We start from the raw sequence: 23,609 nt of genomic DNA, 5'->3' as shown, positions 1-23,609 counted from the left end.
GACAGAGAGCTGTCCCCTTTCTGTGCCCAACCCTCTTAGTATTTAACAGCTAAAATAAAGAAAAATACTCAAACAATTTTACTGAAAATCTGTTTTTTAAAGCTTGCAGATATCTTCTTTCCCAGACTTGCAGATTATTTTAATTTTTTAAAATCTCTATTTTTGTCCAGGTTTTCTACAAGGTAAGAAACAGATAAAGGAGCATTTTCTCACAATCAGAAGTTTTATTGTTAATCATTACTAATAAAATAATGACTACTTTAAAAAGTCAAATAAAACCAATATAAAATCATGGTCATTAGAATATTATATACACACACAGCAAACCAGCTTAATACAATTGTATATATCAGTTTTCTATTGTATCAAATATAGTACCGAGCAAATAAAGATTCTGATTTCAACTTCAAACAGTCACTTTATATATACAAAAACATTAAATAAGATTTTTGAAAAGCAATCCCCAAGTCCAGATGTAATCTGCAAACTGCACAGAAAACACAACTTTTGGGAGCAACTGTAAACCACAGAATGAAAAAATTCTTTCTGATGCAAATCCTTATCCATCAGAAACAGACTGGCTTCCTAATCTCCAGGTTCCTTTTGAATGCCAAGTACATTTCCTCAGTTTTTCTGGACCTTTTCATGCCCATATTTTGTGCAAATAAATGCCCCAGAAAGTTTCACATGCAATTTCTAAAGCCTCCTGCCTTCAGTGTACCAAACACAGGTGTCAGGTGCTGACTTATAATGCTACAGCAGCCTGAGTTTACAATCTTGTGAAAGATGTATTGGGTGAAAAGGTGTAAGGTCACAGCAGCGTGTCCCATTTGGAACCTCATTCCCAGGACTTCCTACAGCACTTTGTGTGGCACAAATCCAGTAAGCATATTGACCTTTCCATGCTAATGGTACTGACACAAAAGCACTTCAGAGTTAAACTGTACATCTGGAAAGGGGGATTATTATGATTTAACTGTGGTTCATAAAAAAAAAATCAAAAAATACAGCACTTAAGTGCAGCTTCCTTCACATAATGTGCATAGACAATGCAAACCATCCTTCTTCTTTTTGCTTTTCTACCTGCAATAGAAGAAATCAGTTAAAATTTAAATATCATAAGTTTCCCACAGACTTGCTAGCAAGCAAGTAATTGTTGTCTGCTATCAGCACCATGAAGGGAGTCACACCACCTACTTCAGACACCAAGTTTAAGCCACATGTACCTTAAGAATTCCCAGTTTCCCTTCTGGTGACGTATACTTTGCCATCAGTACAGGGAGTCTTGTACCCTTTGTTTCTCTTTATCTCTCCTAATTTAGGTTATTTTGGATTCCAGAAGATAGGTTATCAATATGTCCTCACGGTTGCTTTCAAGCATATAAACAGATCTAAGACTGGATAACCAGACTATACTACTTATATGACAGCATAATCAGATTTTCTGGCTGAAGATTTCAGTCTCACCTTTGGTCTTTGGCTGACAGAAGTTAACTTCACACTTTCTGATGTGGCACTTGGGGGTGAACAAGGTTTGCTGGAGTCTCCTACAGACCTGGGGATATTCAAAATGAGACTGAAGGAGTAACAAATGGAAATGACTACTAGAATCACATCTCAGATTGTGAGTCAGGATTCCTCATCAACAGTCTTCAACAACCCACATCATCTGTATCATTGCAGAAATTTTAAATACAATCAATGGAAGTTGTGAGAAAGCTATTGGACCTTTGTCCCACTTCCACATAGTTTAATATGATAAAGTCACAGAAAATCCACGAAGCTAAAGAATAACATGGTGATTTTTCCCCTGTGTTCAATTTCTGTTGCATGGGTAATCAAGACACTACAAAAGTGAAATAGTGAAGGGTTAACTTTTACCTTCTTATACTGGTCATACTGGCAGAGGAATCCCCGTTATCCTTGGAGCTGTCCACACCAACTGCCACGGGAACAGACACTTCAACTGTCCTCCTTTCATTTTCTAGGCAATAAATAATAGCTTGATTCTGATGAGAACACAGCAACATTGCACAACATTCATTTCACCTTCCCGCTGAGGGAAGGGGCATCACATACCTCTTCACAATTGCACAGAATATACAGACCAGAAATAAAACATCACTGGCAGTGACCGAGCAAGGTAGTCTGATGGAAAGAGCACCCAAAAGACCAAAAACTAGAATGTGTTTGAGAACTGGATAACGACTTTGCCATGGTTTTCAGAAGCCTGATGGTCTTTTTTATAAAAGATTCTGCATGATGGAGGACTGATTAAAAGCCTAGTGCTGCCCACCAATGACTGTCACAGAATCAATTAAGTTGGAAAAGACCTCTCAGATCATAAAGTCCAACCTACAATCAAACAACACCATGCCAACTAAACTATGGCACTGAGTGCCACATCAAGTCTTTCCTTAAAGATGTCCAGGGACAGTGACTCCACCACCTCCTGGGCAGCCCGTTCCAATGCTTGACAACCTTTTCTGTGAAGACATTCCTCCCAATATCCAAATATAGCAACTGCTCTTCAGACAAGAACGTAGCAAAGAGCAGATTTACCATGAAGCACAATACAATCAGCAGACTGATTACTAAGGAACTAACTTTAGGAGAGGTTTAGCTGACATGTTTCAAGCTTTTTGAAGTAAGGAGTGTTTGTACCACACAGTCACTGACAGCAAGTGTACTGCTGACCACAACCCCTCATCCAGTAGGATAAGGAAACAAAACTCTAAAAAGAAGAAAAACATTGTCTTACTATTTTTCGTCCTGAAATCCCCTGAAGCTAGGTACTTACCAGCATAATTCAGGGATGGGGGAAGAACAGGAGACAGCATTGGAGGGGCCATATCAGCAGCAGCTAATTTTTGCTGGTCTATTAACTGCAACAGTTTATCACGTGCTTCTGTACTCTGGCGATTCAGCTCTGCTATTCTTTCCTCCAAGCTCTTCGATAGCATGAGATGAGTCTGCTTGGATAATGGGACAGTTACTTCCAGTCTGACAATTTGCACCACCAAGGAGAGCATACAATATATTTCAGGTACGACTATGCATTTAATTTTCAAACTGAAAGTGAACGTAATTATATAGCACCTCCCATGAAAAACTGATTTTTTCCCTCCCTTTCACTGTCCTGTATCTAAGTCCTTAATTGACTAGACAGTACATTACTTTAAACTGATCTTTCACATAGCAAAAACACAGCTATTGTCCATATAATTTAAGAAATAAGAACAAATCCCAAAAAATCCCACCAACCATCGAGCAATTAACCATAGTTAAGAAAATACTTAATCAGAGACACATATTCAGGAGGGCGTGGGGAACTTCTAGCAGAAGTGTCCTGGAACTCAGCTTTAAGCTTTGTTTTCACCTGCTTTGACCTCTTCACCTCCCCCTCACTAATTGCTTCCACAAAAACACCACCTTCTAAAAGCTTACATGGTCTTGTACAACTAAATACCGACTAAACATTACACCACATAACACGATGTGGAAAATGACAACACTCTCAGCCTATGCTTACATGAGAAAATTTAAAGTCTTTAGGATCCTTAATCGAACAGTCAATCAGCCACTGCGATGAACAAAAGTGAAGACAGAAGCAAGTGCAGGGATGTTTCTCTGATGTTAACTCCACTCACTTGGGTGTCACTGAATAACTGCTTAGTTGCAGGTTAAAGTTTTTCCAAGTGAACTGAAGCCTTCAAGGTCTCTCTTTCCCAGAGATTTTGGGATTTTCGCAGAACAGGACTGACACCACATACCCAACAAGTACATACACTTTAATCAAGTATTTGCAAGAGATGTACCTGCACTAACTTTAACCTCGTGGGTTTCTGGATCACAGCAGCAAAAGAAGTGTACGATGTGGATTTAAATATGCATCTTAAAAGCTTGACAAGACCCTGTGAGTTGGTGCAGTGCTTTTGTTGTTAATATTATCCAAGCTACAAGAAAAATTCTGATCACGTTGCAAACACACCTCTTTTTGCAGCGTTACCTAAGCCTAAACCTCTAAATGTGCCGCACACTTCTCAGCACTCATATATAACAAAGGCTAATGTGAGAAACTACTGTTGATCTCCCTAGGGAATGATAAAAATCACAATTCTCCAAGCAAACAAATGAAAAGAATAACAACTGACAAGAGGAAAGACACAACAGCACCAGTAAGCCATGGGAAAGCAGATCAGCAAAAGGGGGATTCAGCCTTCCTCTTCTGTTAAATTCTCACCTGTCCTTGGGAAGAGTCTGGATTGGGATCTGCCTTTTGTATTGGGTCTGGCTGATTTGGGCAGTCACCTGCATCTCCAGAGGCACCCCTGAATTTGTTCAGTTGAGCTTTAATTAGAGCATTCTGTCGTGTCAGCTCAGCTATCTGTCCCAGCAGATCACCACTTTGAAATAACTCTTCAGCTGTGCTGTTTTTTCTAGTGTCACCCAGGCAGGACAGACTGATTTTCTTGTGGGAACCCTCCAAGCCTTTGTCTGCAGAAGGAATTGGTTGCCTTCGAGAGATGAGACAGTTTTCCTCAGTAGTGCTCTGTGCCTTCAGGGAGGAAGGTAAGCTCCTCTCCTTGCATGGTTCTCTTTCAGTGTTTTCAGGAGACTGAGAAATGGCTGTAAACACTATGAACAAGAAATAAAGGAATAGTAAGGACAGAGGCACGTGATCCTCACTGAAGAAACTAACAGTGACTTTGTTGCAACACAGCACTAATAATCAAGAGGGAACTTGAATTGTAACATCTAGCCTGAATGGTGCTACCTCACTGATCAAAACCACTCTATGCAACATCCTGCTGCAAGAACTCACCAGGTTTAGTATCTCCTATTGCCAACAGCCTTACATTTAAATGATTTAATTAGAGATTGAGAGAGAAGTCAGTGAGAAGAAAATAAATTGTTTTGAATTTCTTAGCTGAGAGATCAAATACTATTTCATAGTTAATCCTCCATTTTCCAAAATTCAGTTACCTTAACTCTGGTATTTATATTGGATTGTTACCAAAATTTTCAGGATAATAAAACATTTTGTCATAATAATAAACTAGCTATTTACTCAGCCTCTAAAAAGGGGAAGTACTGTGGCCAGCAAAAGTAGTTAGGTATTTTTTGTGGTCATCATCAGCAAACAGATTAACACACCACACAGACATGACTAAAGTTACAGCACTGTCAGTTGCAATATTCTAAGTCCAAGTTGAATTTTGAGATCAAAACCTGATTTTCTATGCTTTATATACCAAATAGCCCATTCCTTCCCAAGCTATAGCTTTTGCCTCTTGAGCAGAGAACGACATTAAAAAATTTACACTCAAGTGTGTTTTATGAATCATTGAGCATAAAGAAACATTCAATCAGTTTACCATGTATTGAGCTGTTTAGCATCAGTCTTGACAGAGTAACAATATATTTCTCACACAGCTAAACTGTGGAGAAGTCTAGGAATAGTTTTATATTCTTGTTTCAAATGACAGACAACACCTGACAGTTCTCAATGGGACTGAAACAAGACATTTCTCTTTGTAAAACAAGACCTTTAGTTGAATTCTTCCAGATTTATTATATACCTCCTCACAGCACACTAAATGGCTGAACTAGTTATAACCTTCCAATTGCCCTGCCAACTCCTTAAAAAAATCAAAAGGACTTTTGGTTTTCTGACTTGGAAAAGGCTTACAAAGCAACACAGCTGAAAAGGGAGGGGAAAGGAAATGGGAAAGCACAAACCCCCACTACTGTGCCCTACTTCCTGTCAGCAGCCATCAAACCAGCCACAGATATAACCATCTGCCTCTCACCAACACCAGTGTTATACGGGGCCTGGCATGTTCAGTAAGATGCATGAGGTTACAGTGACTGTCACAGGAGGAAACAGCTAATTTTGAGAGTCACAAAGGGTCCTCCCTTCTGCTCACTTCAAGAAGTTTAAGTAAGAAATACCTTCCCTAATCACTCCTGATGAACTTTCCACCCAACAACCAGAACTGAGCTACCAACCTTTGAAACTCCTAAAGCCTATGGATACTGACACAAGACAGATTATCTGGTTATCTGGCACCACATAATGTCACCCAAAACTTCCTCAAACATTTCCCATGTTTTAAGTGAAACTCAATAATGGAAACCTGCCCCCAAAGCCTTCTGAAAAACCCTTTTCTGGGAAGATTGGCTCAAAGCAGGAGTACACAGCCTACAGACATCCTGATTTGTCTGCAACATGGGCTGCAGACGCAGTGAATTTCCAGGCTTCAGTGGTCCCATCATTACAGGTGATGGAAGCTGGATTATACTATTGGCAGATGGAAATCTGAGATGATGTGCTGTCCATCCTTGACAAAGAGCTACAGCAGTCATACAGGAAAGCGACAATCAAACCCAGTACAAGATGAAAGTGTCAGTCTGAATTGCCACTGACAGGATGGCTGACCATAGATGGAAAACAGAAAGCCTGAAGGATATCTAGCAACAAGCACAGTTAAGAAAAGAAATGTGTCTGTGGGTGCAGCAGTCAGAAATTCCGGCTGTGGGGCCAATGTGCCCAAGCATACAGATTCTTACAGGCTCTGAAGTCTACTACTACAGCCAGAGGGATCTCACCATTCTGGAGGGAAGACAATTCCTGACTGCTCTTTTGCTGTGGGGGTGACAACAGCACAGCTGGCTGGAAGATGTGTGCTGGCAAGTTTCTATCAGATCCCACACCACGTGAGGCACCCGGCCCCGTGGGAAACGTGAAAGGAAGTTCTTCCTGTGGGAATTTCAGCATATTTTCCCTTTTGCCTCCATCAGCCTTGGGTTCAGAATAGGTCATGTCAGGTTTTTCTAAAGAAAAAGACAAAGCAGGGATAAAAGTTAAACAAAGAAATTACCAAAAAATAGAAAAAAATTAGGTTTAGTGCAATAGTAATGTAGAGAAGAATCTCAGTTATAAGTTAGATATCTGAAAAGACAAGACTAGGGTATGTTTCACACACACTCCTAACTTACTTCTGATCCTCAGGTACAGAATTCTTTCACTCAAGCGTATTACAAATCTTTACTGGCCATAAGAGCAAGAAAAGCTCTTATATGTAGCCTCACAATCTCAGGATATTAGTATGAGATCTGTTTGCAGCTCATGCTAAGGACTTAGAGACACATGACTTGTGAAGAACAGGTATTTGAGGTGCATTTGGTGACATTCTCTTGAGACAAGAAGACCTACTCACTTGTTCTAATGCCCCATATTACAAATTTGATGGCAACAGTGGTGGAGTAGAAAATAATTCAAGGCTTTTTCAAGCTCTTTGATGATTTTTTACAATTGTATTCAAACGAGAGATCTCTTCAATAAAAAAAAGTTATTCTCCTCTATTTAACTACAACTAGTTTGTGTCTGTTGCCATTTATTTTGAACATACCAGAGGCATACAATGAAAAGCATGAAATTCAAGTTGTAGTGAGCTGAGAGATCATAGTAATTTTAATATACTTATACACACTGCTCCATTGATGCCATTTTTGCATTCTCCACAATTTTTTCAGGACATTTGTTCCCATAAGAGAAGTTAGTGGAAAATTAAGGAGAACATACCTGATCCCAAAATACAAAAGACAAAAAGCACCCTTCAGTGACAAAGAGTGAGAAGAGGCTCCTTGCATAAAATACTGCTTGTGGTTTACTTAACTCAGACTTAAAATTTAAAACCTGCCACCCACTATTCACTTACCCTGGCAAGAAATAAGGTCCTCCTGCTGTGCTTCACTGTACAGAACTACTTTTCTGAAGTATCTCTCCCACTTCCCTCTCACCCTCCTTTTCTCTCTCCAGAGAAGACCTGTTAGCTTACAAATGCTTTCTGTGCTAGAACTACCTAGCTCAAATGTTTCACATTCAGATGCATTAAGGGTTCAAGACATCTCCTTCTGAAGGAGGAGGAGGAAGAAATATTATTGTAACTTTGGAAAGCTTTCCTCCCAGAAGATGCTTTTTTAAAATGAGGGGTGCTTTTCTGACAGTTTGGATTTTATATTTTGGGGGGTGATTTCTTTTTACTTGCTTTTACAAAGCGTGGGTCAATCACAAAAAAAAAGAAGGGATCTTGTATGTGGCTTCTTCCTGAGAAGAAAATTCTCCCAGAAAGAAAGTTTTTAGCTGTAAAAACATCCACAAACCCAACATTTAACTATGAAATACAAATAGCTTCAAGGAATCTTGGGATTTGCAAGGATTTACTGACCTTGATAGCAAAACCAATTCATTTAAACAACCATTCAGGAGAACAGCTGGGAGAAAATCCCATGGTGAAAGAAGGTTAAAAGTACAAGATTAATCATGCTTGCATCTAGCCATTGATGCTACTGGTTTAGCTTAGCCTGTGTCCACATCACTTAACTAGTCACTCACCTCTCAGGTAACATCACAAATACCAAGTCCCAGATCTCTGCCTGATTGTTTCTGGGCCTCAGCAGCTGCTGTTTTGTTCAGCAGCGACCTCCAGTGCCTTGTGGAAGAACCAATCTCACACTGTCAGGCTGCCTTGGCAACAAAAAGGCAACATACTGATTGTGTTGGGTTTGGTTTCTTTGGTTGCCTAGGGATTTTTTAAAACCCTCAGAATAAACCTGACTTTCTAAGCCAGCTTAAGGGGGAAGGCTACTCCTCTCTTTCTGTGCTTGTGCTCACAGCAGAACCTCTGGCATGTGGATTTCCTGCAGTGAGATTCATGCTCATGCAAGAGGTATTTACGCAAGCAGACATCTATTAAATGCCAGATTTTCCACCACAGCGATAAACTAGCCACAAATCCTGTTTCATCCTTCACACATGCATATACACACCTTGGCTGTTTGCTGGACCTTTTCTTGCAATTCCAGAATGTTTAGAGCTTTGTTCTCTTTCAGCTTCTACCAAAGGGAGGCCTTTAAATGCTTGTGTGAGAGACATCAGCTTTTCATCTGTTACTGTCATGTACTGCTGAAGCTTCTTCTAAAGGAGGAAGGAAAACAGAGATCCAGAAATTTGTATTTTAGCAATGGGATTTAGAAAATCATATACCATAAGCAGCCCTGAGAAGTAACTTGGCCTCTTAAACACTGCATGGTTCAACAGCATTCCAGTGAGGTATTAAATAATATTGTCTCCATGTTTCTTGTTTATAAATTACTTGTTTTCCCTTTTCCTAACTCAGGAGGCCAATTCCTACGTGAGGCTGCTCAATCGCTCCATTTCCAAATGTAACCATTGATAAATCTACCTCCACTGAAAACAAGAAAATATAGTATTACATCTAGACTATTCTGATGCTCTAGTAGAGTTAACAGCATAGAAGTGTGAAGGAAGATGCTTAAGCTTTTATATTGATAAAGGAAAACTCAGTTTCACTTTCTCAGGCCTTGAAGCTAAATAAAGATAAACTAGCAAACTTCCAAACATTCCTTCCCTGCACCTCAAGCTCCTCTTTCAATTTTATCGTTTTTTTCCTGTTTACTGTTAAAATCTCTAGAACATGAGACAATGCATCTCAGCCCATATTTGGAAAAGAACTCAGAATTCTATCAAGTCATCCTGATGGGTAAGGAGTGAGGACGGCTCAGTACCTGCATAGCAATGTTTTCTTCCCTCACTAGAAGTACTTCTGCAGTCAGAGCATCAATCAGTTCTCTGTGTTCATTCAACATCTCCTCTTGCTGCTGCCTCATCACCTCTTTCGCGTGAAGCTGCATTTCAGTCTAAAGAGGGAGAAAATGTTAAAAACTACTATAAACCAATACATACTCACACTTGAAAACAGAAATCAGGCAATATGACATCAAACTGAAACAGCTCTTCCCACTATTGCTAAATTGGCTTCATTACTTTCATGACAAAACCCAACTGTCAGGGCTTGAGAACTGTCAGAGCTTACTGTTTTCTCTTTGTTACTCCAGAACACTGTACAGAATTCTGCACATCCTTGTTCTCCTGCCTTTACAACTTTCACAGGCTGTAACTACAACCACTGTCTCTCTGCACAGATACAATTTCTCAAGCCACTGAATCTTCACCAGTAATCAAATAACTCCAGGTGTGCTAATGCTTGTCAGTATCCCGTGTTACTTGTGCCTATTCTTTAGTTTCCCTTATTCATTAATGAAGACAAATTTGACTAAATAAAGGAGAGAGTACTTGCTTTCTAATGTTTTGCATCAGAGAAAACTTCTAGAGGGTTTCAATTATTTTATTTTTTTAAAGAAGACAAGAAAAGTTTATTTGTTAGGTAATCTACATGAATAGGAGGCAAACAACCTTACTGTACAGAACTTCTTGCCCTCAAAAGATATTAATAATCTATTAGGATAGACCACTGCAGCAGTTTGGTCTCCTGTACAAGACACACAAGAGTCCCTTCCACTTCTAACAGATAAATGGAATACATAACTGCCACTTTTTGGACCACCATAACTAAACAAGGCTACAAATCCACATAAACACATCAGAATTAGCAGATGGAACCCTTTCCCAGATGGATGCTTGCGTTTACTCAAAGGAATCCCTGAATAAGAGAAATACATCCCATCTCCAAAACATAAGAGACCCTGAAAAGCAACTGAGATATTCTTTTTTGTTGCCAGACAAAATTAGAGCATGAGCTGCCTATAACATACCTTGAATTATTTTCTGCTGGCATTGGGACCAGAAGTGAAAAAACAAAGGAAGAAGTATTAAGACAAAACATCTCTGCAGCCACATAAAGTAAATGCATAAATATTTTTGAGAATAAATCACAGATACTGTTACTAGACACAAAGACAGGCAGATATACCTTCCTTAAGCATATCAGAGACAAGCCATCCATTTTCTGTTTCTCTTCCAGCTAGAGAGAACAGGTTTTTTTGGTATTGACCCAAGTGAAGCAGGCTGACTCAGAAAAAGGAAAAAACCTGTACATGTTCCTATCTTTTCAGAAACCAACAGACAACACACAATATGCACTTTTATCATGCAGTTTTACCACCACCAGGTAGGATTTGTGTCTGGCACACCCTGAAAGAAGTATCTTCATTCCAGCCCACTGCCAGACATAGCTCTAACCACATAAGCTTTAACACTGCACTAGAACATGCAGCAGCAGCAAGAGAGAGAACACAGCAACACAGATTCAGGGAAAATGCCCATACTCTTTTTGCCCACATCACTCTTAGCAGAATGGGGTTGGGGAGGGAATGATCATTTCTAACATTTGGCAGATGACATCAAAATTAATTTAGAAACCAAGTCAGGTTTATTCACTTCCCTTTAAGAATCTTTTATAGTTCTGCAAACACTTCAGAAGTTCCTTTTCCCCCTTCTCGCTTGCCTCTTCTTTATTCACTACCTTCTTGTAGCTGTTGATTTTTTAATCGCTTAATAAAAACAATTCAGTGAAAGATTCAGGAATTCAAGTTTCTCTTCCTATTTTTTAAATATAATGTTGAGAATATATTAAGCAACATCCTTTATTGTAATTCTTCTGCATTCAGCTTCTCTGCAGCAAAACTGGAAGAAGGGAAAGGGAATCTCTCCAAAAGCTTTGAAACCTCTTGAAGACTGGCTGTTTAACTAAAATCAGAGGCTTTTTAAATATCCCCTGCAAAGTCATTTTCTTATAATGCACTGCCAGCTATAATTCAGGCACTGGAATTCTGCTAACTCTCCTCACACTAGGCAAGATAGCTGGTGCACACAAATGCTTGATTTGTGTCCAACATCACAGGAACCAGGTTTTAGAAAATACCCAAGACAAGCTGTGATTCTTCCCAACAAATTCTCAAATTCTTATTGTAATTAAGCCTCCATGAAAAGCAGAAAAGTCACTTTCGATTATGAATGCACACTGTATCTCAAGCAATATAATATATAATAAGAATAAAATTAACCACATTTTCTAACTTGAGTGACTTCTTCATATTGCTACTTATGAATTTAGGTAGCAAATTCACGAGAGCTGCAGACAAATCTGCAAGCAATAATCAACTTCTGGGAAGAGGGAATGGTAACAAGAAGTGATAAAAAATATGGGAGTAGCTTTGGAAGAAGTCTGAGGCTCACTTCTGTGGAAAACAACCTAAATAGGGTTATAACTGCAATTAAACTGATAACACAAATTTGATGGCTATTAATTTGATGTATTCCTAATAAACAGAAAACATTCTTTTGGAATTGAAAGATCCGTCCTTATAACTGCAAAAGAACCAAATTTAATTCCCTGCTTTAATGTTACAATTTTAACAGAGAGCAAGCATTATTAACTTAAAACATACGACTTTCTCAGCCAAAGTCTGTCCTCTGACGGTAGTTGCTTTTCACTCTCAGAATGATTATTTACTGTTTGATCCCAAGACAAAACTTAATTGAAGCAAATCCTTCAATATAGATTAAATAAAGGGTAACACAGGGAATAAGTTGTTATATATACATCCAGAAAAAAAAAAATTAAAATAAGGTGGGTTCCCCCTGCCAATTATTATACATTCTGAAAAGGAACCAAAATAAGACAGTTTGACAGACATTAGAGATCTATTACCTTTGCTATGAAATAGAGCATTAAGATTTAGATAACGTGCCCTGTTGCACCTATTAAAGAGTGCAGGAACTGCCATAATCCTGTTTAAAATGTCACGTAGGCCAAATGAATCTGTGAGACACTGCTGCATCTTGATAGCTCTGGGGTACAGAAGAAATAAAGCACGCATTTTTTTCCTTTTCTTTTTTAAAAAAAGAAGCTCTATATGGCTTATAGGTAGTCTTGATGGAATTCCATTAATTCCCAGCTGTGCCCTGCTACAGTGAGCACTTCAAGTCATTCTTGCTTAAGGCAGAGTTGCTGTTATGGATAGAAAAAGAGAGCTAAGGAAACTCACAAAGAAAACTGGGGATTTGGGTCCATTGCTCTAGTGACAGTAGAGTTGCTTTTGGGAGGCAAAGGAAGACAAGGAATTTGTAAACAAGGCTGTAGTTAATATCCTGCTACAAGTCTGAACATATTTAAATAACAAATTTTAAATTATTTCAATTGGTATTTTCTTCTATTAGACACTGAGACACTAACTCCCCTATTTTCAATACAGATATCAGTTTCTAACAAACTAAAAGTTTTAATTCCTAATTGCAAGCAAACCAAGTAATAAGCAATAATAATAAGAGGTCAGTGTAAAATGACTGGGAGCCAGGAAAGAGCAAAGTTCACACCTTTAAAGTAACTTTATACCCTGCTTCACTCACTCTACAGAAGCAGTTCTAAGTCCTCTCACCTCTTTGAGGTATCTCATCAAACGACATAGAGCGTTCACCAGTGACAATGTAAAGCCAGAGAGGCCTTCACTTCCCTCCTTTTTCTGAACCTCACGACCTGTACATCGCTCATATTCCTCCAATTCATGCTCTACTTCATGTATCATGTGGTTGAGAACATCTAGGCTGGATTTCTTGTCCCTCTGAAGGTCGATGGGGTTTAAATTAGCTGGAGAATCATCTCTCCTCTGTCTTGCAGAGTTCTGTGCAGCTTGCTTTCTTTTCACTGAGAGGGGAAAAAAGTGTCATTGGAATTTCAACTTGTATAGAAAGCTTTGCAGTACCAATGAAATTACATTGTTTATTGAAGTAAATCAAAGGAAAGCCCCTCTCATGCCATAAGCTGAAATGGACCATCAAAGAATGTTTCCAGTCATTCCAGTAATTTTCAGATAATCAAAAAATACATTTTCTGCCACCACATTAGTACCTCTCAATATGACTGACTGGTGCTTTCATCTTGGATACCTGTCTGTACTTTTCTAGTTAAAAGCATGGAAACAATTTGGTAGTGAAAAATAAGATGCTTTCTCATATTCAATAAGCAACTCTTTCACAACAATCCTTTCACGCTACAGCCTCTATCTATGTCAGTCCCCACACACAAACCCGTGTAGAACACACAGACTGAAATGCATCACAAGTCTGTGCAGCACAGAACACAAAGCTGTATCAGAACTAGAAAAGCCCTATACAGGAGAGAACTCCATGACCTGCTAGGTAATGGACAGGAACACAGGGGAATACACTAGACAAGGAGCTGTGGGACATCCATCCTTAGATATCCTTGAGATGCAAGAGTCCCCTTATCAAACTTGGGCAAAGATCCCTTCCAACCCACACTTTCTTATGACATTTAGGACCTTGGCCCAAAGGGTATATTATTTGTAAAAGTACTGAACTCTTTGCTGCAATTTGCTTTTGTTTCCTGGAGTTTGGGTTCAGCACTCGTCTCACACTGTCAGTGGAGTCTACAGTCTCTTCATCTTCGTTCTGAAGTCTTGAATGGGTTCTCTTGATTACGCTGGTAGCATTGAGGGCTGATTTAAATACAAAATGAAACAAAAAATACACATGTGAAACACTTCAGGCATGTTATGTTAAGTGATTTTATCAGAAGAGCTGGCTGTTTAGTCTGGAAATTCATCTGAGCCAAATTAGCACACATCTCTGTTTCTCAACCCCCACACAGAAAAGGAATTCCTGACAAAATCCTGTGAACAGCCTCAGAACCCTCAAGAGGCTGCGATTTGACAAATCCAACCTGACTGATCCAATGATGGAGAAACAGTTGTTGGAGTCAAAGGCACATTTGATTCCTGTGATAAGGTGGGTTTCCTCATATGCTTTCCGGCCCACAGCTGAGAATTCACTGAGGAACTTTCTTGTCTCAATAACCGGAGTAGCCTACATTGAAATCAAGCAAAACAGTGAATTGTAACAGGACAATAGCATGATTTTAAATTAACTGTTCAGTCTAGACAGAGCTTCTAAAATTATCTGCAACTGCCCAGGTGAATTCCCTGCTCAAGTTTATTACCAGCCTGAATGTTACAAGGCCTTTCCTAGAAATTTGATATAAGGAAAGAAGGACAAAGGAAACAGAAAAGCCAATTTAACTATACCCATACAACACTCCCTCTTAACTCCACCTATTTCCAGTGATAAGCAGGTAGAAATCTGAATGAATGGATTTGTACTGACCTGCCAGAATTGATGCCAGATTTGAAACCTAAAGAATTAGGGAGTCCATCTTCTGATAATGCTTCCTCTTCATCTTCATTAAGAGCCTTTCAGGAGACAACAAAGAAAACAAAAGTGACTTCAAAAGAATTGTCTCAAGAAAAAAACAAAATCACTTTTTTCAGTCTCCAAAACAAAATTTAAGGAAGAACACACACATTAAAATCCATAAAAACCCAAATTCACACCCCTTTGTGGGAAGTTCTGGGGCACTTTAGCACCTAAGAAATACTGATACTGACAATTGTCTCTGAAAATAACTCAGCAAGTTATTATCCAATATTTTCTTTGCATGACTCACATTAAATAAGGAAGACCACATACACTGAAAAATAAAAGTTGTAAAGACTGTATCAAGACAAATACAGAGATATAGCAGGCAGAAGATGGAAAAAAGCAACTTAAATCATAGCATTTGTAAACTTTCATCCAGCTGACATTACAAGGTAAACAACCTTGTAATGAGACTTGCAAAATTACATTTATCTTCTGTGTGTAAAATGCAACCTGACCAAAATACAATCCTGTGGACCTCATTTATATGAAAACTTAAGCAACCAAATTTGGAATTAAGGTTCCTCAGACTACCACGTTTCTGAACTTCTGGGTAGGTTTCACCAGATAGTCTTTAACTATGATTTTCGTAGGCACATAAGGAAAACTCACAGAAGCTTGCCAGACAACTATCAATACATGTTTCTTTTTAAAATTTCAGCCTATCCTGCAGGATGCATCCAGTGATACAGCTTTCAAAGATGCTACAGTTAATTATCATGTTAAAAAAAAACAACAAACAACAAAACCTCACAGAAACAAATACCACACAGAAATACGTGACAGAAGTATTACAACTCAGATTACAGATATTTGTGAAGGATAGTAGGAAAGAGGAGTAGAGAATCATGACAGTATGACACCATCACTTTTGCTCCCACAAAGCCCTTTTGGTCTTCATTAGTGAACTGTTTTCTGGGAGCATCATATGCCTGTTCTCAAACCACAGTGAGTATTCCTGGTACAACTTATGTTATGAGAAGAAAACAGAACACAGAGGCTATCTAAATGAAATTTTAAAGACATTTAAACAACTTTTTAAACGAATCTGAATAAATGCAGAATAAGGGGAAGTATTAAAAGTTAAATTTGCAGGACTAATCAAGGCTATGGAGTGAGCTGGTCCCCACATATGCAGACATAATTGGTAAATCAGAGACCTATTTTGAAAGGTAGCAACTAGTTAAGTAATACAGAAGTTCTTCTCTTAGACTGTAACTACCTTGTTCTTTTCCTGATAATTCCAGAATTTAAAAGGGAGGGCATGCTACTATGAGAGAACTTCTACAAGGCATATCATGTTTGTTTCTCATATCCGAAGGTTAAGAAATCAAACAATCATAATTCCCAGAGTCTCACAAAACAAACTCACCTCTGTTTAACTTCGTCATCTGTGAATGTCATCAACATGGTATAAAACACACAAACCCCAGGTTAAGGTCTGCTTGGAAACTCTACCTTTGAATATTCTTACTTTGTGCAAACAAAAAAGCCACGGGGTATGTATGGAACAAAACATACATTACCTGGGAATCCATGACAGATTCACTAAGGATGGAAAGCTGACTGGGAGGATCACATTTTTGTACAATGGGTCCTTGAGACGATTCTAGGTCACAGTTAGGAGCCATTGTTACATTAGGGAAACCTAGAGGAATTAGATAACACAGGGAAGAACAGAGAGGACTTGGTCTGTACTCATGCCTCAAGACTTTGTACGGAAATGCAAGTTCCTGTACTTTGCACAAAAAGGGTCACAGGGGTGTTATGTCGCTTTAAACAATGACCAAAGACCAACCATAGAGTTATCTTAGCACACTTGGCCATGCACCGGGCTTTCGTCCTCCTCACGTCTGTAAATGCACTTGTGCAGAAGCAACATGCAGGATGAAACAGTTAAGAACAGAAGAGAATGGCAGCCTACAGAGAAAAAACCTTAAGATTTCACGTGCAAACAGACAGTCTTGCTTTCCAGCAGCGCAAGGATTCACAAACCAAGCTAAGAAAAGGAAAAGCCTAAATCATCAATTGCTGATAAATCTTTAACAATATCCAAGAACAGGTAGTCAAGCCCATGTAGCAATGAGAACCAGAACGATGAGAACCAGTGGCTCCAACTGCTGCTCTGCATAGGCCAGTAGCTTGGCTGGCAAACAGTGAGTAGGAGGTGTTTAACACTACAGGATGTGCAATTCTGCAGTGGACCAATACAGTGGAATAACCATCCATAGGTCACTCTGCCCTGCCATGGGAGGTGTTATCCTCATCTGTGTTTCATCCAACACGAACAGGATAAATTGTACTACATTAGATGATGAGATGAAAACAGTTAGAAAGAATACTCTGCAAAGGAAGACTATTTATGAAAAGCAAGGAGATAACCTTAGAAGTACTACCACATATAGATGAGATCTACCTGTTCGTGTGCGAGGAGCATCCCCAAACACGTCTTTTGCCACAGCAATAACCTGATCAGATCGATCCAATACATCTTGCAAATGGTAGTGATCAGACAGAATCTGAAATTATAGTGTGTAAGGAAACACTTCAAACTGAGCAGACTGATTTTTCCTTTTTTTTTTTTTGTTCTTCTAACAGTTATCAAGAGAACAGTCGACAAGACAATGTTTGCAATGTTGGTACTGTGTAATTAGATCCAAATTAAGATAGATCAGAAAACCATACTTCATTCCGAGTAACTAGAATTCACACTGTTTTTCTGAAAAATTAAACAGTTATTACATCTGGGGCCCCCATCAGTACTGACTCTTTCTCTTCAGAGCCAATCCTCTCATTCCCTTCTCCTCCCAGCTTGACACAAACAAGAAGCTGGATGTTTATGACACACTCAATCAAAACACAGACATATCTGGCGATTAAAAAAAAAATCAGTATGCATCCTCAAATCATTTGATCTTAGAAGATCCCACAAAAAGTCAGGTTCACATATGCCCTCCTACTCAAAATTTGAGAACTAAGTGACTATTTTTGCTCCTCAAGGAATCATAAGAGGGACTTGTTCACAAGAGTGAACATGTGGCACTCTATGCCATTATCTCCACAGAGTTTCTTTCAGCGCCCATTGGTAAATTCGCTGGCTTACATTCAGCCTCATACAAAAAATTCTAGGCAGAGGCATTTCACCTGTTTCTCTCCAACCCCCTCTTTTACTACACACTTTGTTACGTCAAGAAGTTTCCCTATGTATCTGGTTTCCATGTCTTTCTAGTCCTTTGAGCTTGAATTACTCTGCAGTAAATTAGACCTCTCCTCATAATTCATTTAGCCAATCAGTGAATATTCATCTTTCAATCTACTTTTCCAGATCACTATTCAGTTTTCACATTTGATACTAACTAAATCTAGTCTTTCCATTTAGTCAGTTGATGTCAAAACAATCCAGGCTTTTAGACAAAGCTATGCCAGATCTGCAGAGGAAAAAAATATAGAAGGAAAAAAGGGAAGAGTTTATGTGATACCTTTCCCTAAGGCAATCAAAACTAAATTGATGTGTATAATTAGAGAAAAAAATTATCCTGATTAACTTGTTTGCAACCTCCCTACATTAGAATCTTTTCAGCATCAGCAGGTTCCTAAGCTTTGCCCTCCTGCTGAACATGTTATGAACATTTCTAGAGCTTTGCTCCCAAGGTAGATTAGCTCACATTTGCTTAAGAAGAGAAGAAAAAATTATATCAGCTTGTAAACCCCTCTAGGCCCATTTACATGCCCTCAACAAATTCACCAGATGGTGTACTTTGTTCCAGTTTCGTACCACCTATGAATTTTATTAAAAATCATTTTTGCTTCTGTTTCAGATTGTTATCAAATATATATAAAATGGACTAATCCTAAAATCTTCCCACTGCAATAATCCATTCATCACTACCCTTCGGTGCAATACACTAACACTATTTAAAAAATAAGTTGTCACAGGACCAATTAGTGTGGTACCTGCACATTCACAGCCCTCAGTTACAGAGGTGAACTCGTTATTTTTTCATTCAGATTTTCAGGCAGAAAAATCACTGAAATAGTAACATTTTGCTTATCCGTTTTATAACTTTTGCCCTCTTTCTCTTCAACCTACAACTACAAGAGAAACCACACTAGTAGCAGCACCTTCATAGCTTTTGTCTCTGAGTCTTTGGCAGTTGAACAGGATTCAGGGGGCTTAGGAAGTTGCACTCACAGCAGTAACTAAAAAGATCACCAAGGTAACAGAGACAAGGAGATAATCCACAGTGCTTCTGCTCCACTGGGAGACAGAGTCCCCCCAGTTTCTCTGAACAACAGGACCTGGCAATTAACAAGATTTAAGCTAGGGACAGGTCAAAATGGTAACTCTTCCATCTGTTTTATTTTTCTCTACATACAAGAAGCTGCCAGTGTTTCAAACAGCAACAGCCAGATGGGTTTCATCTTGCCTAGAATCATTTCCTTTTGTATTCCTATCTGGAAGCATATTTTCTCTGATTGAGAAGTAGACACAGTCTATACTGAATAAAGAAATCTTTTAAATTATGAAGGTAAAGCCACTCAGGAGGCTCATGAGATTTGTGCACTCTCATTAGAAATAGAAACAAGGATAAAAGACTATATCCTAAACATGAGTTTCACAAAGCCACACAATAGGTAGTCCAGCCAAATCTTAGAGAGTAATCCATCTTTGTGATACATAATTTGTTTCTGCATGGAAGTCTTATTGAAACTAGCCTGCTATTACATTAGTGAAATTCATATAGAAGTCCACAGGTCTTTTGAATACTCTGCTGAAAAGCACTTGGAAGGAAAGTATGAAAGTAACAAAAGTCAAAATTAAAGTTTGAGGTTTGATTAGCACAATATCCTTAACACAAAAATTCTACCATGATTGCAGAGAAACAGGGGTCAAATAGGCAACTAGATGGTCATCTTAAGTTCTAGGTACTTTGATTTGTTTCTATCTACGGCTGAATGTTCTCAGAGATCAGAAACAGACTTCTGAAAAATTACAAAAGATGAAACAAAGAAGAGGTTTGTGATCGTTAATCCACTGCACATTTATAGGACTACCAGATCATGTTTAACTGTTAGGCCGAACATTGTTCATCATCATTCTTTACCTACAATTCTCATTTTGTTCAAGTATAGAGGTCCGAAAGCTAATTTTCAGATTAGTTTTCATAACATATGGCAAGGAGTGACCTGCCATGTGAAACAAAAGGAGATCTACCACTGAAATGCCTTTTCAGACAATGACAGCTACTCACTCTGCTGACTAGGCTTAGATTTACTGCTACAGTTCAATATTCAAAAGCAAATTAAATAATATATTTTCAGTCTTTAGAATGCTGAGAGAATGAGCTTTTCGATCCTCAGACGACAAGCTTGTCAGTCATAGCTCCAATCGCTGTGTGTGTGCGGCACAGTGTCTGCATACACAACATCGGGTTATCCAACAAGAGGAGCAAATGTTGCCCTATGTGCAAGAGCAGTTTTCAATACTGCTGCAAATCACCTGCAGCAGGTTAGAGTGCAGATTTAACTCTCACCTCACGCATCAGAGTCAATTTCTTTTTCTCCAAGGAATCAGCATCCAGTTGCTTTAGCTTCTTCCATTTGCTGTTCAGTGCTTTCTCCTGCAGTTCCAGATGTGCCAGTGCTTTGTTTTTTGATTTGTGTATTTCACGGCGACGCAGCTACGCAAACATAAAGGAAACAATTTCAAAATCAAGAGACAATCTAAAGCAAAATTTGCAGGCTAATGCTAACAAGCTCCTCTTGATTTTAACATTCATGCACTGAATATTATTTACATTAGTTTCATGGTAATACCAATGACAGCCTCATAAACATCCACAAGTGTAAAATGCCATCGGTGCCAGCCAAACTTAGAGCAACTCCAAAGGTGAAAGGTGAAAGGGAAAAGTCTCAGTTTCCATCTGCCTTACATCACTGACTCAGTAAGAGTTTTCCCAGCTGTAAAGAGAGGTAAAACTCAAACAGTACAACCTATAACGTGCATAAAAAGACATAATGAATTTTCCTGATTTACACTGTTGGGTCACCACAGATATTCTCTCTCTTCTTCTAACGATGAGATATATAAAAAAAATAATAGTCTAAATCCAAATTAAAGAAATTAAATGTGAGGTGCTTGCTAAAGTCTCTGGAAGCTATCAAGTCAAATATTTATAGAATCAAGTCTCTCTGCTATTGTGGCCATCTGTCCTGACTTCCCTGTAAAAATTTATAAGCAACAATAGCTCATACTGCCTATTCCATCCTGGTAATTAGTGCTATCAAGAAACATTAAATGTAATGCATATATTTTGCAATGAACAGATCGTTTAGGATAAGGAAATTATGTTAAATTGTTTAAATGAAAATTGTTTTCAGAATTGGCAAGATTCCTCAGACAAAGCACTTCCTTCAGTCCTTCCAGCAGAGGCTTAACTTCAACCAATCGACCGAGTTTTTACATATTTACGTTTTTATGCTTTTATGATGGCATACAGTTCACTGAAACAAAAACTATGGCTACTGCTTCCCAATGGGAATAGAAAAACAAAAAACACCAACTGCCAGACCTGGGGATGCTTGATATCGTAAAGCACTAACACTAAAGAGCAAACATGTTCAAAAGCTTAAAAGGGAGATTAAACAGAAAATATCCCTGTAAGTGTGGTAAGCAGTTATATCAGACAGGCAGCTAAATGTCCTTGCTTCAGGGAAAGAGTGGTGGTTGCAATCAAACTTACAATATCCTCAGGAGTTGCACGGTGCACTGTCAAGTCATGGACGGTACTCTGTGAACAGGAACCAGGGAGTTCATCGAAAGCCGTAACTTGAGGACAAACTGCTTGGTTTTTAAGTTTCCTTACAAAAAACCCAAACCGACCCAACTTCCAAACTACAATTTAATCAGCACAACACTAGCCAGCGGTGCAGCCCAATGGCGCTTGCGGAGCATTCCAGCCCCGGGCAGGCGACAGCCAGCACAAACGGCACCTCCACCGAGCCCCGGTGCGCCCTATCCCCTGGAGAGGGAGCAGGTCTGGCATCCAGCGGGGCCATGGAAGCCGGCGGGGCCGTGTCCCCCCCGCACACGGCGTGTCCGCCCGCCCACACCCGCACGCAGCCCACGGGATCTCCACGGGCGAAGCCCTATGAAGGCGGTGGCCCCCGGGGGCTCCCCCAGCCGTGGGACGGAGGCTGCCCGGCCCTCCTCCCAGCCGAGGCGGCCGGGAGCAGGGAGCACTTACATCCCAGTCCCGCTTCGCCACGGCCGCCTTCCTGGAGCCCTTCCTGCCAGCGGCGCGGGGCCGCGGCCCGCGCAGCACCGACATCGCCGCCCAGGGAAGGGGCGGGATGGGCGCCGCGGCCGGTTCTATTCCTCCTTCCCCGTTCTCCCCGCCCCGAGGGAGGAGCGCGGCCTCCCCTCCGCCCTCCTCCGCCCGCCCCTCGGGCCGCGCTCCCGCCGCCGGCCCCGGCACGCGGGCGGGTGGCGACAGTGGCCGGTGTTCTCTCTGCTCTCGCGTTTTCCGTGAGGAAACGGCCTCTACCTCTGCCCCTGCCCCCGCCCTCCCTCAGGGCTGCAGAGGGGTGTCCCCCTGCCCCCTTGAAGTAGGGCAGTGCCTTGGCAGCTCCAGCCAGCTCCACAAGGAAATCCTCGTGAGCTGCTCCTGGCATTATCACTGCACGTGTCTTAGACTTCTCCTCGCCTTAATTTTTGCGCTTGCTCGTTTCACTAATACCCCTCCTCGCTGCAAAGTGCCCTCCCATGCCATCTCTCAGTGTCCCTCTGAGGAAGCCTTGGGAATTTTCCTGTGTGAAAACGTCTTTCAGATCCTATAAGGAGCGATTGAGAGCACAATGTCACACAAACTATGAAATAAAGGCGATATCAAAGAGTGGCCCTTGTTTAAATTCAACACAGATTTCATTAGCTGTGCCACTGAGGAGGTGTGTATGTCCCTACCTCGAGGAATTTCTGGTTTCCATAAAGCAACTGAAAGTTCTGATACAAGTAATTTAACTTACACAGGGATGCAATATATTTCCTATAGACTTACTCCACAGATCCTCCACTTCCCTATCACAGAGGTGAAGACATTATGTAAATTACTCTGAAAGGTTAGAATTAACATTTTATATTAGAGAAGGAGCACAGTTTTTTTATTTGTGGGAGCTGGAAAGTAAAAGCAGAAGGTCCATCAGACTTTCATTCAAAACTTTTTCCTTTCTTAAAAAGAAAAATTTTCTTTTACCAAGTTTTCCTAGTGCTCATAAGTTCCTCATCAATGTAATTCTGGCTTTACCAACATCACTCTAAAAAGATTCATATGAAGGTGCAGGTGGTAGTAGTTCAGATATTGAGGGAAGGAATTGTGTTGCATGTGATACAAAAAGAACATTGAAATCACGACGGGAGAAAAATGTAACAGATTAATCCTATCAGCAATTGCCTGTGATGAAGTGCTGAAAATGGGGCGGTTGTACACGGAGCTCAGTTTCCATCTAG

The 23,609-nt window shown here is 39.8% G+C and overlaps 1 protein-coding gene across 4 annotated transcripts; it reads right to left on the bottom strand.

Annotated features, from left to right (window-relative positions):
• Window positions 1-204: 204 nt before the first annotated feature.
• SPICE1 (spindle and centriole associated protein 1) lies at window positions 205-22,506 on the bottom strand. Of its 4 annotated transcripts, XM_027894117.1 has the most exons (17): window positions 22,351-22,506; window positions 21,847-21,894; window positions 20,638-20,784; window positions 17,520-17,622; window positions 16,630-16,751; window positions 15,011-15,096; window positions 14,571-14,713; window positions 14,209-14,346; window positions 13,267-13,532; window positions 9,595-9,726; window positions 8,836-8,983; window positions 6,613-6,837; window positions 4,244-4,638; window positions 2,801-2,972; window positions 1,882-1,984; window positions 1,468-1,555; window positions 205-1,083 (listed from the first exon to the last, which is right to left on the bottom strand). In XM_027894117.1, exons 1-17 carry the CDS (start codon window positions 22,432-22,434, stop codon window positions 1,030-1,032), a joined length of 2,454 nt encoding a protein of 817 aa, XP_027749918.1. In that variant the 5' UTR covers window positions 22,435-22,506; the 3' UTR covers window positions 205-1,029. The 4 variants fall into 4 exon arrangements, with proteins under 4 accessions (XP_027749918.1, XP_027749919.1, XP_027749921.1 ...); XM_027894118.1 differs by lacking the exons at window positions 16,630-16,751; window positions 17,520-17,622 and having other exon boundaries at window positions 22,351-22,503; XM_027894120.1 differs by lacking the exons at window positions 16,630-16,751; window positions 21,847-21,894; window positions 22,351-22,506 and having other exon boundaries at window positions 20,638-20,751.
• Between the last annotated feature and the right edge of the window lie 1,103 nt (window positions 22,507-23,609).

The sequence above is a fragment of the Empidonax traillii genome, unplaced genomic scaffold, assembly GCF_003031625.1.
Source record: "Empidonax traillii isolate 1590-97213 ecotype Southwest subspecies unplaced genomic scaffold, ASM303162v1 scaffold418:size511083, whole genome shotgun sequence".
Lineage (NCBI taxonomy): Eukaryota > Metazoa > Chordata > Aves > Passeriformes > Tyrannidae > Empidonax > Empidonax traillii.
The sequence above is the reverse complement of the archived record's forward strand: the minus strand, read 5'-3'. Positions and strand labels throughout refer to the sequence as shown.

Coding starts and splice junctions, on each gene's coding strand:
- SPICE1 (XM_027894117.1), bottom strand. CDS start 22,434: ATGTCGGTGCTGCGCGGGCCGCGGCCCCGCGCCGCTGGCAGGAAGGGC. Junction 17,623..20,637: donor AATTGACTCTGATGCGTGAG/GTGAGAGTTAAA, acceptor CTATAATTTCAG/ATTCTGTCTGATCACTACCA. Junction 1,985..2,800: donor CCCATCCCTGAATTATGCTG/GTAAGTACCTAG, acceptor TTTATTGCCTAG/AAAATGAAAGGAGGACAGTT.